This window comes from Cinclus cinclus, chromosome 1, assembly GCF_963662255.1.
Source record: "Cinclus cinclus chromosome 1, bCinCin1.1, whole genome shotgun sequence".
Lineage (NCBI taxonomy): Eukaryota > Metazoa > Chordata > Aves > Passeriformes > Cinclidae > Cinclus > Cinclus cinclus.
This window is the reverse complement of record NC_085046.1, coordinates 94484894-94503634: the sequence shown is the minus strand read 5'-3', so window position 1 is coordinate 94503634 and position 18741 is coordinate 94484894. Positions and strand designations below refer to the sequence as shown.

The 18741-nt window shown below is 38.6% G+C and overlaps 1 protein-coding gene across 3 annotated transcripts in view; it reads left to right on the top strand.

Annotated features, from left to right (window-relative positions):
* CNDP1 (carnosine dipeptidase 1) overlaps positions 1 to 15607 on the top strand; it is a 30901-nt gene extending 15294 nt beyond the window's left edge. For all 3 annotated transcript variants that reach the window (XM_062487505.1, XM_062487515.1, XM_062487495.1), the window contains exons 3-13: positions 3381 to 3499; positions 4309 to 4452; positions 5685 to 5847; positions 6936 to 7024; positions 9022 to 9222; positions 10624 to 10708; positions 11262 to 11422; positions 12778 to 12942; positions 13139 to 13280; positions 13655 to 13802; positions 14643 to 15607. In XM_062487505.1, the coding sequence (XP_062343489.1) occupies positions 3422 to 3499; positions 4309 to 4452; positions 5685 to 5847; positions 6936 to 7024; positions 9022 to 9222; positions 10624 to 10708; positions 11262 to 11422; positions 12778 to 12942; positions 13139 to 13280; positions 13655 to 13802; positions 14643 to 14748 (1482 nt within the window). In that variant the 5' untranslated portion in view covers positions 3381 to 3421 and the 3' untranslated portion in view covers positions 14749 to 15607. The remainder of the gene's footprint in view (positions 1 to 3380; positions 3500 to 4308; positions 4453 to 5684; positions 5848 to 6935; positions 7025 to 9021; positions 9223 to 10623; positions 10709 to 11261; positions 11423 to 12777; positions 12943 to 13138; positions 13281 to 13654; positions 13803 to 14642) is intronic.
* Positions 15608 to 18741: the final 3134 nt, after the last annotated feature.

Here is an 18741-nt window from a genome sequence, read left to right as displayed (position 1 = left end):
ATACTAATTTTTTTAGAGTGAAAATGCATAGAATTGAGCAATGTCAGAGATTTGAATAGATGGAGGGGAAATCATATGTGATGGAGACATTGATGTTTAAATCCACTGCATGAGCTTGGTGCCTTTAGCAGCCATGTTCTGACCTCTGCTATCATCTTCCTTGTTAAAGCATGATATGACCAGAAGATCTATTTTTTACAGAAGTGAACATGAGAAGGCTGTCTAGTTTTCTTTCTAGTAAGGTTAAATGAGGGTGCATTCAGTGGCCTCTGTTGTAAATGCTTTCAAAACAGAGGTTTAGAAATTACAAGATAGAAAAATGAATGAAATAGGTGTGAAAATGAGGTATCCAGCCAGCTTTGTGGTAAATAAAGACAGTGGCCCTGATGTCTCTCTAGATGAAGAGCTGATTGAAATCTTGGCATCTCCTGAGCATGGCAAAACTAGGTTTCATCCCACCTTCAGATGAATGCTCCCTGTACCATTCCTATTCTTATCACTTTCTTCTGGGGGTGCAGTGTCTTGCACTTTTCCAGAACCCCTTGCAAATGCACTTATCATGGTCCCATGCTTTCCTCAGCTCATGTGGGAACCAGCTCTCCTCTGAGAGACCTAGCTCCCAGGTGGAATACACTTTATCAGTCAAAAGGACCAGCCTCAAGGTAAACTTTACTTTCCTGGGGCACTCCTGGCTAAAGTGAGACTGAGCAACATCACACAAGCAGAGCCATTGCCTGATCCCCCAAAAAGTGTACAGGGACAAAAAGAGAAGCTAACAACATAAATGGCCTCTGAGCTCAGCTTTTACCTATTGCTGATAATCTCCAAGAACCTTGAGCCCCTTTTGAGCATGACTTGCAATGTCTTGGCTCAGATGCCCTCCTCTATCTACCCATGTACTGTTCCAGCAAGTGCCAGTGTCTTGTCTGTGCCAGTTCACCAGGGTCCTGTTACCACCACCCGAGTTTGGGACTCATGGTCTTCTCTCCTCTGCCCTGTGCAGCCTGCAAAGTCCTCTTGGCCATGCCTGTGGTCCACACTCCTACCTATTGCCCTCTGTGAAATGGGCTTCAGCTGACAAGTGTTTGCAGCCCCTTGCACAGTCCAAGGCTGGAAGAAATAGCCAGACTGGGGGTTTTAAGTTTAGGATGCTTGTTCTTAAGCGTTATCTGCAGAAGCTCAATCCAAAGATCACTGTAACCTAAATTATCAAAACCTCATTTTCTAGCATGTCTGTTGCTAAATCCCAGTAGCTGTTTTGTCTCATCTAAAGTGTCTAGATTTTTTCCATGCTTGCTTCAAAAATTCCGGTAATAATTACTTTTGCTTTAAGACAAATTGCTGCTGCTGTGACTGATGATGAAAGATTTGGAAGGGATTGTTGATTAGATCCACCTCTTGGAGGCAGAGTTTACTATTTTATGGAAAAAACAGTGTGAGAAGAAAATGGTACTTTGACCATCACTTAAAATTGGGGTTTAGTATTTTAAAAATATTTCTGTGTTTAAATAATTTGGCCAAATTTCATCTCTCCATTTTAAAAACCACCTCCAAATTTGGATTTTCTTGGCTTGGTTAACAAGTCTTCTCCAAAACAGTGCTTTGCAGCTTCACTTTCCTCCTGCAAAATCAGCATTTGGTCTCTTTCAATGCCAGTGTTTCCAGCATCAAGAGATGTCAGGAACTGGACACGGGGAATTATATCTACTGTCAGAAGCCTTCCCAAAGCCTCACTTCAGAAAGTGAAGTAAACCTTGTAACCTTGTTTCTGAGGGAAGGTTGGAAAATGGGGCCCATCCTTCATACAGCCAGGATCTCCAGCCAAAGTGAACAATGTTTCCCTAATCTTGTTCATCATGCTTGGGTTTTCAGTCTTCCTTCTCTGTCAGAAAAACATAATTGCAAATATTAACATTACCGTAGCCTATCACCTTAGCAATGCATCAGAGTTAAGGAGTTATGGATGGACCTGCAACTATGCCTTCTGTTACTATTATAGAATATCTTTAGAGAAGTGTTGGGTTTTGACCTTGGAGTCCATCCTATCACAGTCTGCTATCAGAAGCTCTTCTGAATTTAGCCCAACCAAGTATTTACCCATCCAAGGATTACTCTGCTAATACCAGCTCAAGACACTACAGCAACAACTTTAAGCAAGCATGAAAGGAAAACTGGAGGAATAAGAAAAACACACTTTAAAATCTTACCTTGTAAAAAAAAAAAAGGCAGAGAAGTTTGCAGTTACTAAAAGACTTCTGCACTTGTCAAGTGTTTCAGTATTGTGATTGTTCTTAATCACAAAAGCTATTTGTTTTCTAATACTCTCCAGTGTCAGGCTTGCTTTTTCTTATTCTTGCAAAATATGGACTGTGTGTCAGTGAATCCACTTTTCTGCTGCCTTCTGGCAGTCTGGAGGGAAAATCATGTCCTGGGGTGTACAGCATCACCAGCTGGGCAAGGGAGGGGATTATCCTACTCTGCTCTGGAGTAGCCTCACCTCGAGTGCTGTGTGCAGATTTGAGTGCCACAACATAAGAAAGACATTAAACCATTAGAGAGCCTCCAAAGTAGGATTATGAAGATGACGGGCCTTGAGGGGAAGCCATGGGAGGAGCACCTGAGGTCACTGTTCAGCTTGGAGGAGACTGAGGGGAGACTTCATTGCAGTTACAGCTTCCTTGTGAGGAGAAGAGAAGGGACAGGCACTGATCTCTGTGGTGACCAGGGACAGGGAAGGGAATGGCCTGAAGTTGTGTCAGGAGAGGTTTAGGTTGGATAACAGGAAAATGTTCTTCACCCACAGGGTGTTTAGGCACTGGAACGAGCTCCCCAGAGAAGTGGTCACAGCTTGAAGCCTGACAGAGTTCAAAGAGTGTTTGGACAATGCTCTCAGGCACATGGGATTCTTGTAGTTGTGCTGTGCAGGGCCAGGACTTGGACTCAATGATCTGTGTGGATTTCAGGATATTGGATTTCCTTCCATTTCAGGATATTCTGTGATTCTATAAATGAAGAATGCCTGTTGGTATCTGCAATTCTTGTCCCAGGGTTGTCTTTCCAGAGCATACAATTTGATGCTTGTGTACTGAAAAACTGATGCAACAAATGTTTCTTTTGAAAAGGTTGCCCCTAAGTTATTTATAAAGCTGAAATTAAAGATGTTCACTCTTTGGTTGTTTTTTTCAATTCATTTGTTCATCAACTTGGCTATGAATCAATTGAAGTTGTGTGGTAAAATGAGTACACTTTCTCCTGGCTTGAGGAGAGTAAGAGAGACTTAAATAAACTCAGCACTTTGTAAATGTCTCTGCTTTCTAGTACTGAAAAGACATGTATATTGTAGGATGTCTGTAATGTTGAATTTTGTCCTTAACTTTCAGATAGCATCCATTTCAGCCCTGTGCTGCTCTCTAAGGCAGTAATGTCCTCCTCATGCTCTTCAGCATTGGAGATGGAGATCTTCCAGTACATTGATGCACATCAAAGTGATTTCATCAAGGTACGAGCTATATTACAATGAGATAATGAACACAGAGCTGGTGCCACAGAGGCCTGGGCTCCTCTGGCAGGAGAACTGCCTGTCACAAAGGTAATGAGCAGGGTTCCAGGTCTGGCATCAGGAGTGCAGCATGCACTTCACACAGCAAGGCTGTAGGGGGATGGACTGCTGGGGACCCCTGGAGTGAAAGAGACTTGACTGGACTTCCACAGAAAAAATGGTGGTGAGCATCCTTTGAGTGTGTTCAGAGAGAAGCTCCACTAAGCCAAAATGCACCTCCACAGGGCATGTAAGCCAGATAGGATGCTCTGTCTTTGCTTCAGTACTATTTTTGTAAGTTTGCTCTTCACAGGGAGAGGAGTCTTGGTCCCCTGCTGGTTTGTGCTTTCATTTTTGTCAGCCCTCTGTGAAAGGACAGAAACATAAGTAGTCCAGTCAGTATCAGTTATGCTTTGAATCTATGAGCGATTCTGACTGAATCCTCATGAGGATCACCAAAGTAAGTTTTACATAATGTAATTTCTATAATGCAAACTAGTCAGCATCTAGTCTACCTCCTCTTCCGCTGGATTTTAGACCCAGATTGACAATGTCAATGCCTAATTTTAAGCACCCTCCCTGTTTAGAAAACCAGGAATCCCATCCCTGGGGAGACATCCAAGTGATTCTTTATCCTGAAACCATACAGCATCTGTGATAATGCTGTGATGGCACAGAAAGGAAATAATCTCCCAGTGTGAGATTTCTGATACAAGCGCTAAGGAGAACAACATTCTGGATCACCTAATTGAACACTTTTTCTTGTGCAGAATCTGAAGGAATGGGTGGCTGTGGAAAGTGATTCTGTTCAACCACATCTGAGGAAAGAAGTAATGCGAATGATGGCACTGGCAGCAGACAGACTTGCAGCACTGGGAGCCACTGTTAATTTAGTAAACTTGGGGTCACATCAGGTGCTTATCTGATCCTTGGACTTAATACATCATATCTACATATTGCATTCAGTGCTATGTATATTATGACATAATGTTATTTTTGAAAGCTAGATACAGATTTATCAATAGTCCTGTACATGTTACCTGCTGAAATCAGGTCTGAGAACTAAGCATACTGGGAACCACACAGACAATCCAAAAGCAAACTGTTGTTCTGTGCATAGGAGGGCATTTGATGCTTGTAACTGGAGGGAAGCAGTTTGCAAAAGTAAAAGGAATGAGTTTTTTTACTGGGGCTTGTTTTTAAATTTTTGTCTGTAAAGAAGTATGAGAATTAATGCGTCATTTGTCACTGAACTTTCTTTATGAGGGAGGTTGTTTTTACAAGGAAAGTGTTGTCAGACAGAAAGGGTTAGCTGCCTAGAGCATCATCTTTCGTTTTCAGAGTTTCTGACAAATGATCCAAGCTGTTTTCTTTCATTGGAATGTAACAAGGAAGAATTAATCTCTGAGAAACCTTAGTCTCTAATTTACTCTACCTTACTGTAGCCATGGGCTCTCTTCTGCCCTGGGCTGTTACATTTCTACTCTAATGGGAATTCAGAAGTTCAATAATAGTGATTCTCTTTTCTTTTCTCTGAGACTTGCGGTGGCGATTCTGATTCTTAGCACAGGGATCCTGAATGCTTTAATATTTCAGGTTGTGTCATTTGATAGTTGCAGAGAATGCAGTTGGGCCATGTGGAGCTCTGTTCTGCACAGAGCCACATTAGAGGATTAGCCTTAACCTGTTTATAAAACAGCCTGACAATAGCTGCTGCCTCCTGCCAGCAACACTTTTTTCAGTTTCCATATTTGAGCTTATGGGGCTCCACTCATCTGTCAGTGGTGAAATCAAACCCCAAATTAATTTGTGTCTTTTGACTATTTTGGTGTCACAATACACTTCATAGCACAAGGTTACCTTTGTCTTCTCCAATGCTGCAAAGTGAGAGCTTAGTGAGGAAAGCATTTATGACAATAAAATGTTAGAAGAGTTCTACAAAGTCCAGCAGGAAATAAACAGCTGGGGAGAAAGGTCTTAGTTTCTCTTGATAGGTTAGAACTGGATTCAGTCAGATCTGTGCACCTAATCAAATCAAAGTCAATTGAGTGTAGAAGTATTTTCAATACTGAGAATTCTGGATTTTTTTGTACATTTGTAAAGCTTTTAAGAGTTTGGTTTTCCTTAGTTGCCTTTTTCTTCACAGCTGCCTGATGGCCAAGTCCTCCCACTGCCTTCTGTGATTCTTGGGGAGCTGGGGAAGGATCCACAAAATCCCACTGTATGTTTCTATGGTCATGTGGATGTGCAGCCTGCCAAGAAGGAAGATGGATGGAATACTGACCCTTACACACTGACTGAAATCAATGGTGTGCATCTTTTCATAAGTTTTGTATCATTATTTGAATATATGACTGAGGTTAGTGGGAGAAGGACTCGTGCATGTTTAACCAAAGCATGAGGATTTATGTGGAAATCTTTGGGATGTGTCCAGCAGCTTTCAGCTTTGATGATTGTTCCGTGACTAGTAAGACCCAGCAGTGACTGCCTAATATTTGGTGTGAAAAAGCAATGTGAGGTTAAAGATGCCTTATAGAGTATTCAATAGAGAATCCATTTCTGCTTAAAAGTTCTTACAGGATTTCTGCATCAACCATTATCCTCCCCTGCACTTCCTTCTCCTGCTTCCTGCCACTTTTGTACTTCTGCCTGCCATGCAGGACCTAAGGGGCATTTGTGGTGGAAGAATGTGAGGACCCCTTAATTCAATTATCCTTCCAGCACAGCTAGCTCATTGAAGGGACAAAAATAATGGATAGAGGGTCAGCAGATAAGTTAGACCTCAGAAATCCCGATTCCCAGGCCATAACCACTGAGTTACCTGTTCTTGTTATGTGGGATCAATTCCCAACAGCCTCACTGGCTTAATTCTTCTGCCTTATTCTAGTGTATATCCAGTGGGGACTGCTACAGAAGTTTATACACAGGCACAGATTTCAGTTTAATGTACAGTGATAATTGTACATGATGTACAATTGAAAAAGAAATTACACACTTAGACTTATAGCTTCATATTTCTGCCACAGCATTTATCTGTAGGGGTTTTGCTGCTTGTTATCTAGTCTGAATGTGTCCAGAAGCTGCATATTATGCAAACCCTTAAGGCATATCTAGTATAAACAAACAGGTCCCAAGAAGAAAAGTGAAGCTCAAAATTTGGCATGTAGCAGAAACCACAACATAATGCACACAAAAAGAAGGAAGGGGAAAAAAATTCATTGGGAAGCACCTGAACACTCATCACCTTACTTAAAATGGGTCAGTGAAATCCTGACACTTTTGACTCTTCTTCCCTCCATCACTAAAACTTCTGTGGCAACTGGATTTTGCCAATTACATTGAAGTGATGAGGGAAAATTCAAAGATTGCTTAAAAACTTTCCTCTTTTCTTTTTAAGGAAACCTCTATGGCCGTGGAGCAACAGACAATAAGGGACCTGTCCTAGCTTGGATAAATGCAGTGGAAACATTTAGAGCCTTGGAATTAGTAGGTATCAATGAGGAATTGTTTATTATTGCTAATTTTAATTATTTATTATTTGTTGTTATTATTTATTATATCTCTCTCAGGATATATTTACATTCCTGAGTAAGATGATACCTCTCTGTCCCAACAGACTACATACAATTTGAAAAATTAGCTATTTCTGAGGCAACACTTAGGGAACTGGTACCACTCCAGTAAGAATTTGTTTTAGGGCATTTGTGTTTTGAACAGCCTGTCTCCAATGTAAATACAGTCTTGCTGCCATTGCCCTGCAGAAGAAAACCCACAGGGAAGCATTCAGTATGTATTACATACATTACACAGCTCTGATATCCTGTTCTCTTGAGAGCTTTAAAAATTGTAGAATAACAGACATTACAGAATGCTCATGAAGACTCACTTCTGCTGATACATTCTGCTGATCTTTGGTTTTGTCTGCCTACAAGATACTTTCAATTTATGTGTGAAGAGAATAAGCATCTAAAAATGTTCATCCAGAGTGGCCTGTTATGTCACCAACAGATTAGATTTATCAAAGCAAATACTTTAAATGGGTACATTCACCAAGTACAAATACAATCACTCAGACATTATTTCTGAGGTCAGACATTTGCCTAAATTACTACAATGACCAACATAGTAATCTTCAAATAATTTCATAATTTTGGAATAGTTTTAACCCCAAAGTAAAGGTAAACTAAAATATATTTTAGGCTTGTAACTAGCTTAATCATTTTCCTTTAAGGTGAATTTGCGTGACATATTCTGTTAGTGTGGTGAGGAAGAGTTTTCTATCTCTTATATGACGTTATGGCACAAACTGAGCATTAAGTCTTGATTTTATTTTTTTTAAGTCCTCTTACAACCTTCTGGAAAACATGTTTTTCTTGCATCTATAGTACTGAAATTACCCTGGACTCTCTTGAGCACTAGAAAACACACACATTATTTTATTCAACATATTATAATTATTATATAAAAATATAATATATGTTTTTTATAATTACATATATATAATATATATAAATAAATATTATTTATTTTATTATATGAAAAGAATAGCTGTTGCAAGTGGATATGGTTGTGGTGCTGGCATCTTTCTAGTTTTTAAAATCACTAACAGCTATCTTGACATTTTAATAAGCAAGCAAAAAAGGAATTTTTGTCATTTAAAGCCTTTCTCTAGAAAACAGCATAGACCATCAAACAATATTCATTAATGGTTTGTGTCTAAAATTTGTGGCCAGCTGATGATACATCAGTGAACCCATCCATAATGCAAGTTCATTTAATTTTACACATTCGTTCTCGCCTTTAATCTGAGCATTGAATAAAAGAGAAAATTTCTTAAAACCGCTAATGAGAAAATGAATTGTAACAGGAAACTAAGTTGAAATTTATACCCCCTATGGGACGTGTCAGCATTTTCAATTCCCACTATTCCATAAGAAAGTTCTCCTAATTACTCTTGGAAATGCATCCTTATCAATCAGTAGGCTTGTAAATTTATGAGTGTTTAAAAGACAATTATAGTAGAGTCACAGACAATGTTTTCATCACCATATAAATCTGGTGATAGACAACATTGGCAAAACCATGGGCAGTAACAGGGGAAATTTAAGTGGCAGGAAATTTTCTGTGAAAACGCAATTGCTATTACACAGTTAGAATTTCCAAAGCAATTACAATATTGAATAACCCTGACAGAATGCCCATTTAATGAGACATTTCAGCAAGTTTTCCAAAAACACAAAGAAGGAAAAAGACCTCACTTATTCTCCTTTAAAAAGGAAAAGTAGATAACAACATGGGAACCTATATGTGTCTGTCACTGGCTTTTCTAATGTAGCAAGCTATATATCCTACATGCACATTCTACATCTTTCTTAACCTAACACAATTTGTATAGCAAACCAGTCTGCACCTAATTTTGAACCCTTTTTGGAAAAAAAAAAAAAATGCTTGTTTCTTACTCAGATTTTTAAATTTTTATGTAGGCTATGCCAGTGAACTTCAAGTTTGTAATTGAAGGCATGGAAGAAGCAGGATCCTTGGGGCTAGAGAAGCTACTTGAGGAAGAAAAGCAGAGCTTCTTCACTGATGTTGATTATATTGTAATTTCAGACAATCTGTGGCTCAGCAACAACAAGCCTGCCCTTACCTATGGGAGTCGGGGAAATGCCTGCTTTTTTGTGGAGGTAATGGATGCAGGTTCACTTGAACCGAGCCTCTGACAGACAGCAGTGATGTAGCTGTACTTACATCTGCATGCAGAGAAAGACTGAAGCAAAGCTTAATATTTACAAGTACAGAACTTCCTTCTGCATCCCTTTTGGGTTCTGCAGATTTCCCCCTTCATTTCAGTTCAGTTAGGCTTATTTATTTCCATTAACTCCTCTTCAGTCATTTCTTCCCTTGATTCCTTTCCTCTCCCATTACTATCCTGCCTCTTCCAGTCTCTTCTCATCCTCCCTTCTGCACATCAACTCTGTTCTTGTGGACACTGTCCCTACACCTGACTCTCCAGCTCTCTCCAAAACCATCATTTCTGCTGCTCTGCCCTTCTGCAGCATGTACTGCTTAGTATAATGAATCAGCCTAAAAGGCCTCAGTTTGGTTGGATTGCTGGGTTTAAAAGCCACACAGAATATTTGTAACCATTGGCAGGAGCAAATAAAAGTTCACTATAGCCAACACGCTATATTTAGCTGGCAATGAGAGCTACTGTGAAATAGAGAGCAGAAATTTCTCATCAGGAAATTCTTCCTGATGAAGCATAAAAGGAATTCAAAGAGAAGATTAAAGAACTTGAGAACTGAAGAAAAATCTGCATTAACCTTTATGTCTGAAAAAGAATGATTTTTTTTTTTAACTGAAAGAGCCTTGGCAGCCTTGATTCCATTCTTCTAAGTCTTGGTTAAGAAAAATGATGCTATTAAAACATCAAAAATTATCTCTCCCTGCTAGTAGACTGTTAGCTGTAATGAGGTTTTGAGAAGAATAAACAAGTTCTTTGCAGGAAAATATTTTATGATAAACCCAAGTATGAAAATGTGTCTGGAAAAAGAACCCATTTAATAACTCAAATGCCTCTATTCTAATGCCTTGTTATTCAAGAGATCTATAAATTTTTATTTGGTGCAATCTTGAATTAAGGTTGGACACATATTTTTATTATCAAACAAGATTAATTTTTTGCCTTTTTTTAAAGGAGATTTTGCATTAAATAAAAAGGTTAGACAGCTTGAATTTATTTTCCAATGTTAGAAACAGTAATAATATTCAAATGTTTAATGTATGATGTCTTTAATCTTACTGAAGAAAAAGAGGGAGTGGAGAAGGACCTTTGCTCTCAAATGTGTGAGTGCTACAGACAGCTGAATTTTTCTTTGGTGGTTGACAACAGAGCTCCATCTTCTCTGCAAAAGCAGATTGTTCCTGACTTGATGCTTTCCATTTAATAATTAGAAAAAAAAAATTACTGTTTATTTGTGATCTTGTTTAAAAAAAAACTGGAGCCACCAGTCACTGTAGAAAACAAAGACTCACAGAAGAATAAGGTACTGAGTGTTTACATGTAACCAGTGGTTTTGGTACAGGTTGAATGTGGGAGCAAGGACCTTCACTCTGGAACTTTTGGAGGCATCATTCACGAGCCACTGCTGGACCTGATAGCGCTGCTGGGTAAGAACACAAATCATTGCTTGGGGGCAGCTGGGGAACTCTGCCCAGTGATCAGCCTCATGAAGGTCAGGGCCACGTTTAATTGTTGTAAGGAAAGTCTAATTGAAGAAACATCCCCAGGTTTCCAGATCTCAACACAGCTATAGTGGTGGCAGCTGAGGAAGAGAATGTCCCCAGTAAGGCCAGAATTTCAGACATGTTAAGCTAATGTCAGTCACACATCAATTAAGAAGATCTAAGGATTACAGGCAACTTTAATACATACACACAGAGCAAAACCTGACTTTTAATGCTGATTTGTATCCCAGTAGGATGATGTTTTCATGTCAGAAGCTGGGCAGACACATCACACGCTATTACACAAACAGCAGCTCAATGGTTTTCTTAATAAATATGCAGGAATACCAAGTTAGGCATCCCCAACTTGAGGGATACAAACAGTTGTTAGGCTTACTAATTTGGTAAAGAGCTAGGTAAAAGGGAGAAGGTGTTATGATTGCCAAGGGTTAGAAATAGGCTCTACTCATACTGATATCTGCCTCTTATTTTGTAGACAGCCTTGTGGATTCCACAGGTCGTATTCAGATCCCTGGAATCTATGACAGTGTTGCTGCCCTGACGGAAGAGGAAAAGAAATTATATGAATCGATTGAATTTGATCTAGAGGAACACAAAAATAACTGTGGTGTGAAAAAATTCCTCTATGGCACCAAGGTAGTATAAAATCTGTATGAATACTCAGCAGAAAGAATTTAAATCACCTATTTGTAGCGTTTATGCATAAAGCCAAACTGGATGATATTTTCAGTCAATGGCCAGCTCAAAATAAAATAAAGGAGAACTGAGAAGTAAAAGGTAAATAAAATTAGTCTACCAAATATGTAAGGCACTGCATCTGGGGAAAGTGATCTGAAATATGAATAATTCAAAGGAATAACACAAAACTAGCAGTATAACTCTCCCTTCCTTGCCTACTCTATTTTTTCCCCCTAAGCCTAATCAGCCAAATAAAATATGCATTAAAATGCCTACATTTAGGCTATACGGGAGGAAAGAAGTTGTATTCAGCTCTGAAAAACAGGAGGCAGCTTTAGGCATATATGTTTCAGGTGGTTTTTATTTAATGCAGATTTTGATGTCTGCCAAGCCTGCAATAAAAAGCATACAAAGCTACAAGCCTCTCCTTACCAGCAATTAAAAATTATATCCTAAATAAAAAACCAGCAGGTAAGGGCTGGCTTGGAAAGATCTCTGCACAGGAGTGGCAGCTGGGAGAGAGGAGTTGATTAATTTTTTTTATCACTAACTTAATTATTCTGGTGTAGATTCTGCTAGCATGAATACTTTTATTTCCATGAAAAAGCTTCCAAATTAACTAAAGCTAGACTGTAAGAATCAGTAATATAAAAGTATAATGTAACTACACTGAGTTTTGATGCTTTACCTATGAGGATGAACTGATGTTAATTTTATGTGTCGATAAAGGTCTAGTCTCATAAAACTGAAGGAAAGCAGCAGCACCCTGAGGTTCTGCATGAAGACCAGTTTATAATTTATATATGTCTCCTATTTTCCTTAGAATAGTAATTGTAACCTTTTGTTTCCCCTCTGCATCTTCTCCAGAAAAACTTGGTTACTGAAATTATAATGTTTCATATTGTGTTATTTAGTATTCATTAGTAGAATTTTTTCAGTCTGCTTGGTATCATCTGGGATGCATCTGGCTGCATAGTTTTTCCAGTGACAAGTTCCAGGATAAACAGGCAGTCAGATCAGAAGTTGCTCTGATACTACTTTGCACCAGGGAAATTTACTTCCAAGATTTTTAAAAGAATGCTCTATTTTTCTTATTTTTCATGAAAAACTCTTTCCATCCAAATCTTTCCATGACTGAAAGTAGCAGTATTTTTTAAAAATGAAAATATATGTGCATAGGTTTAAATTAAAAATCAAATATCTTTAAAATATAGAGTTCTTGAAATACAAATTTTAGGGTGTGAAAAGCTTGTTTATATCACTTGTGGTTGGCTCCAGTGTCATCCCTTATATTTTCAAATTTTTATTTAAAGGAAGAAATACTTCTACACTTGTGGCGTTACCCCTCACTCTCTATTCATGGAATTGAAGGAGCTTTCCATGAACCAGGCATTAAAACAGTAATTCCAGCAAAAGTAATTGGCAAATTCTCAATCCGTCAGGTCCCCCACATGGACCTTTCAGCTGTGAAAAAACAGGTAGGAGACAAATTTTTCTTTGGCTGCTACTGTGTAAACCAAGTCACTCTTAGCACCTCACAAATCTAGACTTGTAGTAAACTGAATGTTTTTAGCGCTATTTTTTTCCAGGAGAAGTAGGAATGTGTAGGAAAGTAGGAAAGCTCAAAAGCTTGAGTTGCAAGATAAGACTTTTTGGAAAGTATTTTCCCTACAGGTGGTGGAACACTTGGAGGGTGTCTTTTCCAAGAGAAACAGTCCAAACAAACTGAAAGTGTCCATGCCTTTGGGTGCAAAGCCCTGGCTTGCTGATGTTAATGATATACTATATAAAGCAGCAAGAAGAGCAATAAAAACAGGTGTGTTCCTTTTTTTTATTCCCCCCCCCCCCCCCCAGTTTTTAGTGTGTTTGCAGGGATATTGTGCTCAACAATAGGGCAAAACAGATTTCCCAATTCAGTGCTGCAGCCTCTTTCCCTTCTAAATCTTGTTGATTTTGATAAGAGTAACTCATCGGCATCTTCCATATCTTGTTAAATTTTGGTACGTTTTATAGGAGTAGCCCAAAGGCCTCATTTACTTATTTCTCTACTGATAAGAAACCAGAGGTTTATAGAGCAGAGCTGATTTGTGAAATCAACTGGCTGTGCACTCAAAACCATTTCTACTCAGAAGCTCTTAGTATCAGCTGGACTACAGCTATTCATTAATTCATTTTTCCCATGTATTTCAGTTTTTGGAGAAGATCCAGATTTCATTCGTGATGGCTCAACAGTTCCTGTTGCCAGAATGTTTCAGACTATAACACAGAAAAGTGTGATGATGCTTCCGATTGGAGCGGCTGATGATGGGGAGCATTCCCAAAATGAGAAAATAAGCAGGTTTCTTTCATTTGTCTTTCTTCTATTAGAGGAGGGGGGAGAACTGAAGTCCCTTGGTATCCGTGAATGAACATGCCCAGATGGGAAACTTCACTGTGCACTGGACAGCCCAAGCCTACTATCTCCTACTAATTGCTGTGCTAAGCAGAAAGCAAAATTCCCAGTCTAACAGATACCATTACATACTTTTCACAGTGCGTCTACTCAGTCTTTAAATTCATCACATTAGCAAATTTCTTTTCACTAGCAATGAAATTTGCCTCTGGTCTGAAAGATGATGGCATGGATGGGCACTCTACTGTCACAGCATCTATTTTGAAATGTGCCAGTCACAGACACTCATGATTATGTAGGGATTTTGGTGGCTTTCAGTATAAACAGCTATGAAGATTTATTTATAGTCTGGAGATGAAAACTAGCATAATTGTACCAAAAAACCCTTAAACTTGTCACTGCTGTTCATTGTTGGAGGCACCATGGTAAGCCACTATTCAGTGAATTGCCTGAACACTTGTGCAGGCTCTGAGTCAACTCGTGAAAGAGGAGAATCCTACAGTGATTCTCAAATTACTTTTTGTCTCCCCTCGTTAAAGCCTCAATGCTGCTGGCTACAGGTAATACCAATTTGGGGATGTAAACCTGGGAAAAGTTTTCTGAAGTAAATCCAGAGGAGTACCAAATTGAAGGATGTCCAGCATTTTTGTGCACTGGGTAATTTTTGGGGGTTAACAATCATGCAGGTTCCTCTGAAGACTCATAAAACTTCACTGGGCTATGTTCCTAATTTTAAGAGCAGGACAGCCAGACAAGACTTCATTGTGTTTCTTTCCTTCTTCACAGACACAACTATATTGAAGGAACCAAATTGTTTGCAGCTTTTTTCCTAGAGATATCAAAGCTACACTGGAACTTAGATGAAACTTCCCGCACAGAGACCATCAACTGACAGACTGTATCAAGAAAATCAGCAAAGGACTTTGTTAAACTTTCTAATTTACATAAAACATATAAATCACATATTCAGTGGCTGCAAATTGGTGGGAAAAAAAAAACACAAAACCAAACCTGCACTATTGCATACTACTAAATGGCGTGCATTTGTGATATGGTCCAGCAAGTGATCTTATCCCTAATGCTATAAAATGGGGTTAGGGATAATTCATTCTTGCTGAATGGAACATGTTACATTTTAGTTTTAAACTTCAGGACAAAGGGAATTTATACATCCATTTCATCAAAATGACTTTATTTCTCTTTTGTAGTATCACTCTTCATGCTGCCTAGCTCACATCCCAGGTTCTGAATATGAGCAATACGCACTGCAGTTTCTTCTTAGCTATGTACAAAAGTATACTTATGTAATTCTTTGAAGAAAGATCTACTATCAAATTAATCCCCTTCCTTGTCCGTCACAGAAGGTTTTAAATAGGAATTGCAATGAAATGTTCTTGTTGAGTTTGATGTGAAGACTTGCCTAATAATATCTATTTATGAGTATAATCACTGGGGTAAGTAGAACCACTACAATAAATAAAAATTTCCAGGTTTGGATTCTTCCTTCTCTCTCATGCAAATCACCTCTTACTGTCAGCAGTTTTAAGAATCACTTAATAATGTTTTCTTCATGTGACTATCTTTCCATACAATAGAAAGTTTTTGTAAACATCTCTTCTGGCCAAAGTCTGTCATCAGAAGGGTGTTTTTCCACCCAATAGCAACTGGTTGCTAATTACTTTTAAAGCACCAGTTTACATTAACAATTAAGTCAAAGGCAAATGATGTGTTATGAAATACAGAACAGATTAGTTGAGAGCTCTTTGCTGTTTAGGCAAAACATCCAGCACAAAGCTCACCATTCAAATCTAGATTGTTTTTAAACTTTAAAATGTGATTTTTACTCTGACATAATTAATTCACACACAACCAAACCAACTGAACCAGTAGTGTTATCCCTACTTTTTAAAAAAAATATATTAAGTAAATTACAGTAGATTACTTGGGATCCTTCCTTTTTCACTTGTTACCTCCCTGCAAAGTCTGCAAGAACAAAGACGGGGATGCGGAATCAATAGAAGAGAATACTCATACATTCTCAGCCCTGAGACTGAGGTTTAGCTGCAAGAGCTGAGTAAAAATTCTGGCTCTGGATCCTGATGGTGTTCAAGGGGAAAAGAAGGACTCGGCTCAGTCTCTAACTTGGCACTGCTGACTGCAGAACTGCAGTGTACTCCAGGATAAGGACCAAAAGCCTCAGAGACCAGAAGATTCTGTATATCAACTTGAAGGAAAATTTGCTGTGCTGTCTCAGTTCCCTTCACCTGCTGAAAGCATTTAGGAACCAACACGGTAATGAATGTTGCAGAGATGAGCACTCCAGTGTCTGCACAGGACTCAGGGCAGACTGGTCCATGCTTAAAAGCTATCACACCACACGGGCACATGAGGGAATTTTGCTGAAATATTTCAAGACATCTGACATAAAATATTTCAATCTCTGTGTTTGCAGTGGTTTTAAAAGTTACAGAATCACACAGACTCACAGAATATGCCAAGTTAGAAGAGAGCCACAAGGATCATTGAGACATAGTCCTTTTGGCTTAAAAAATACAGAAAAAAAACTTCTGCTCATAAATATGACCCTTTTGGGGGAAGAGTTGAAAAGTTGGTGAGATGGAGGTGGCAGATTTTTATCATGAAAGAGGGATGGAGACTGTCTTTTAGGAACATGACTGCTCTGAAATACCACTATAATAGATTCTGTTTACGTGTTCTACAACATTATGAAGTTGGAATGGAAGATGGGCTTATGTATTTTTTACTGTTGCTCTTTGGCATGACAAAATAGACTCAAAAAAGAGCACCAGTTTCTAAGCACTTGCCAAGCAGTGTACTTGAAATAAGGTTCTGCTCTGAAATATCCAGTTACTGTCAAGTTAAAACTATGTGAGTGAAAGAGTGGAGCTACTGAATTATGCAGCTCTCCATGCCTCCTTCAGGACCAGAGGAAAGAAAAAGCCTATAAAACTTCAATTTCAGATTCTCCTGTCCATGAAAGAAAGAAAGCATTGGGAAAGCATCTGCTGCCCACAGGGGTATTGAGAGCTACTCTTTCCTTCTTAGATCAAGAATGAGTATCCACTGTCCTGTTTTAAAATTTTTTTTTGTTACTTTTTTTTTATGTTTTGCATCATCTCATCAGCCGTGCGGAAAATAAAAAGAAACGTGTGTGCATTTTTCTAAGGTCTGTAGTGTTATACAACGCTTCCAGAAATGTTTCTTCTTGGTTTCACTAACAGCTAGTTTTGCTGTTGTTGACACAGTAAATTAAAGATAACCCTACAATACTACTATTAAAAATAGGATTAAAATTTGCTTCCATTTGTTAGCCTTATTCTAGATGTGCCATATCCGATGTCAGAGCATATTAGATATTCTCAAATTGTTAGTTGTGACCAACTAACTATAGAAATCATATGCACAATTCTGTGTCTACATATGCATGTATGTAGCTGTATCTATATATGTGCACTGGCAAGATCTAATCCAGTCACTGATTTTAAAAAAGAAAAAAATCTTATCCATTCTGTTTCAGGTTTTTTTTTTACTAATGACTGAATAATGGGAAAACAATGTTGTGGGGAAGTCCAAAAGCAGCATCTGTATCTCCGAAGTCTTGATACGGGTATCAAGACTTGGATCATAGGATAATAAAAGGATTTAGGTTGGAAGGGTCCTTAATGATCATATAATCATAGAATTGTTTGGGCTGGAAGAGAACTTTGGAAACCATCTATTCCAAGCCCACTGCAATAAGCAGGATCAAGCAGATCAGGCTGCTCTGAGCACCATCCAGGCTGACCTTGAATATGTCCAGGGATGGTGCATCCAATGACCTCTCTGGGCAACTTGTGCCAGTGTTTCACAGACCCCAGAGCACACCTAACAGTACTAGGTGCCAATACATAGCTGGTGAAGTTCTGCCTATCTCCCTCATAGAGGAAGACTTGTCCCAAATTTTCCTTTTTCTTGTAGGCTCTAATCCATGTCAAAGGGAATTGAACGCTCAAGAATGGGATCATATTTTTCTACTGATGATTAATGTGAAAGAATAAATTAGAACATTTTAATCTCCATTTCAAATCAGTGGGTTTAAGTGTGAAAGTTGCTTTTTTATATTAGATGAACACAGTTTTTAATCTTTAAGTAGTATTTCAAAAGAGAAGAGTGAAAAGTGTATCAGCTAAAATCTTAGAGAATAATATACTGACAATAAGGGCTGAAGGCACAGAGAGATGAACAGCATCTTGAGTCTGAAAACTAATCAGGTCATTGTCTGCTTAGCCTGAGATAGTGGAAATGAGGCTTACTCACATAGTTATGGTTTTCCTTTTCAGTCACACTACTCCCAAGAAGTTTAACTTTGACTCCTGCTAGTTATTCCTTTCAGAATACAGTATTTGGCTTGTTTCACAAAATGTTATAAAATGCCTTGCTAATTATGGATGTTCATAGTCCATGTTTGGATAGGGAAGATTGTGCAACTGTGCCTTTAGTTGTGACACAGAGGCCCATGCCACAGTGGCTGGTGCCAGTGAGTCCCACGAGTTCACTTGTTTCTGTTGGAACATTCCAGCTGCAAGTAACATGTAAAGTTAAATACTTACTGCTCCAAGGTGAAGCTTAACTATTTTTCAAGTTTGTACCTTGTATCATATCTAGAATTGTAACCTATAAGGATCATTGAGTCCAACTCCATGTATATCTGTATTTGGAGCTGCAGACACATCATGCCCTTTAGGAGGCATGTCATTAAATATTTTAAACAAATATATGAATAGAAAAATATTAACAGTTCCATGTTAACAGACTGCATATTTGTCTACCTTGCTCTACTGCCAAATATTTCAGTGATCTCACTTGCATACCTCAGAACAGTGTA